The 2287-nt window shown below is 42.5% G+C and overlaps 1 protein-coding gene across 1 annotated transcript; it reads left to right on the plus strand.

Moving 5' to 3' along the window:
• The first annotated feature begins 224 nt into the window (after positions 1 to 224).
• On the plus strand, positions 225 to 1193 carry LOC138249361 (olfactory receptor 56A4-like). Its single transcript, XM_069203319.1, has one exon. It carries the CDS (start codon positions 225 to 227, stop codon positions 1191 to 1193), a length of 969 nt encoding a protein of 322 aa, XP_069059420.1.
• Positions 1194 to 2287: the final 1094 nt, after the last annotated feature.

A 2287-nucleotide genomic window follows, 5' to 3' on the forward strand; every position in this document is an offset into this window, starting at 1 on the left:
CTTGTGCCAAGCGACCAGAAGGTTGAGCACAAATTAACTTTGGTTATGCTTGTGTTTCCCCCTGACCAGAATTATGGTTATTGCTTGAGTAGGATTTCACACACCTCAACCAGTAATCCAATTTCCTACATGCTGCAATACATGGACATAGTAAGAGTGTAAGTATTTAACCCTGTAATGCTTTCCTTCCTTTTTGTCTCTTTCTGCAGATGTTAACATTGTTCATGATTATGCCTTCTGTCAACACTACCACAGCCTTTGGAGTTCCAAACTTTGTGCTGGTCTGCTTTACAAGCATACAGAGTTGGCAGCATTGGCTGTCCATTCCTTTGGCTCTTCTCTTCTTTGTAGCCTTTGTCTCCAATATCACAATCTTGTCAGTCATACAAAGAGAGCATGCCCTCCATGAACCCATGTACTATTTCCTAGGCTTACTTGCAGTATTTGATCTGGGACTATGCACCTCCACCATGCCGAAAATTATGGGAATACTGTGCCTTGATATGAAGGTCATTGACTTGCCTGCCTGCTTCCTTCAGATGTACTTGATGAACATTTTATTGGCAATGGAATCTGCTACATTTCTTTTCATGGCTTACGACCGCTACATAGCCATCTGCAACCCCCTGAGGTACTCTATTGTCATTACCACCAGATTTGTTGCAAAAGCAATTGTGTTTATAGTGCTGAGAAATGCCTTGCTGCTATTGCCTGTGCCGGTGTTTGCTGCCAGACTTCAGTACTGCTCCAGAAATGTTGTTGAACATTGTTTCTGCACCAGTGCTGCAGTGACATCACTTGCTTGCAATAATAGGACATTTAACACACTCTATCAGCTGACTGTTGCGTTTGGCCTCCTAGGAAGTGACCTCATCTTGATTGTTGTGTCCTATTGCTTGATCCTGAGGGTGGTAATGATGTTTCAGGGTGAAGGAGCTGCGGCAAAAGCCTTCAGCACCTGCAGTTCCCACCTTATTTTGATTTCATTTTTTTACACTGTGCTGCTAGTTTTAATTTTCACTGCCAAGTTTGAGAAAGTAATACCACACGATGTTCCAATCTTATTGAACGTTCTTCACTTCTTGGTCCCACCAGTCCTCAACCCAATTGTTTATGGGGTCAGGACCACAGAGATAAAACGGGGAATCATAAAAATGATAAGGAGTGAAATTACAGCCCCTAGGATTAAATAAATCAACAGAGAGATGGATAAACACCAATAGTTTGAAAGGCACATCTCCAGTGCATCCTAAACCAAAATCTGCTGCCTATGAATCATGATGCGAGTCCGAGGAGCACCTCCATTTATTCTCATCTCCTTTAAGCAATGTCTTCGGCTTTATCAGCACTAAGGAGGAAATTTGAATTCTACCACAATAATATCTATCAGCACAGCTTTATTTGTTATGTTAGGTATTCCAAGATATTGTGGTTTTATATGCAATTGTGGACACACACTTCCCTTCAATCATGAACAATATAACCATGGAATGTGCAGTAGCACAACCTACTAAACTCATTTGATTGCCAGAGAGCCCTTTTCCCATTTCATTGTCCATGTACAAATCAGCAACCATCAATCCGGCACACAACTCAAAATGACACCTCCATTTCCAATTAACAGAAACCACACATGGCTTAACTGCAGTCACATCTTTCACATGATCCCAGCATGGACTTTTTTTTGGTTTATTAAATTGGGTTTTCTATTTTACTTTGTGTGGGTGTAGGAAGGTGGCTTTCCTCTAGCACCCATTTTTGACCTGTTTGTCAGTGTTTGTCAGTGTGTTTTTACTGTCTCACTGGGATCCTGCTAGTCAAGACCCCAGTGCTCATAGATTGTGGCATATATGTGTTGTCAGTACGCTTGAATGTGTCACTGGAGTTCTGCTGACCAGAACTCCAGTGCTTATGCTCTCTATGTTTACCAAATTTGTCACTATACTTTAGTAACTTAAAATTCCAATTCAGATTGGCACACTGGATCCCCCTTATAAGTTCCTAGAATATGGTACCGAGGTACCCGGGGCATTGGTGTTCCAGGGGATCCTTATGGGCTACAGCCTTTCTTTTGCCACCCATAAGGAGCTCATACAAACACTCCTTCAGGACTGCCACTGCAGCCTGAGTGAAATAGTGCAAACACTATTTCACAGCCATTTTAACTGCACCAGGTAACATATGAGTCACCTGTATGTCTAACCTTCAGATACTGAGGCTAGGTGCAAAGTTACTGTGTGTGAGGGCACCCTTGCACTAGCAAAGGTGCCCCCATGTTGTCCAGGAC

Source organism: Pleurodeles waltl, chromosome 8 (assembly GCF_031143425.1).
Source record: "Pleurodeles waltl isolate 20211129_DDA chromosome 8, aPleWal1.hap1.20221129, whole genome shotgun sequence".
Taxonomy (NCBI): Eukaryota; Metazoa; Chordata; class Amphibia; order Caudata; family Salamandridae; genus Pleurodeles; species Pleurodeles waltl.

Excerpts from the sequence above, each read along its gene's own strand:
- LOC138249361 (XM_069203319.1), top strand. The coding sequence starts at position 225 with ATGATTATGCCTTCTGTCAACACTACCACAGCCTTTGGAGTTCCAAAC.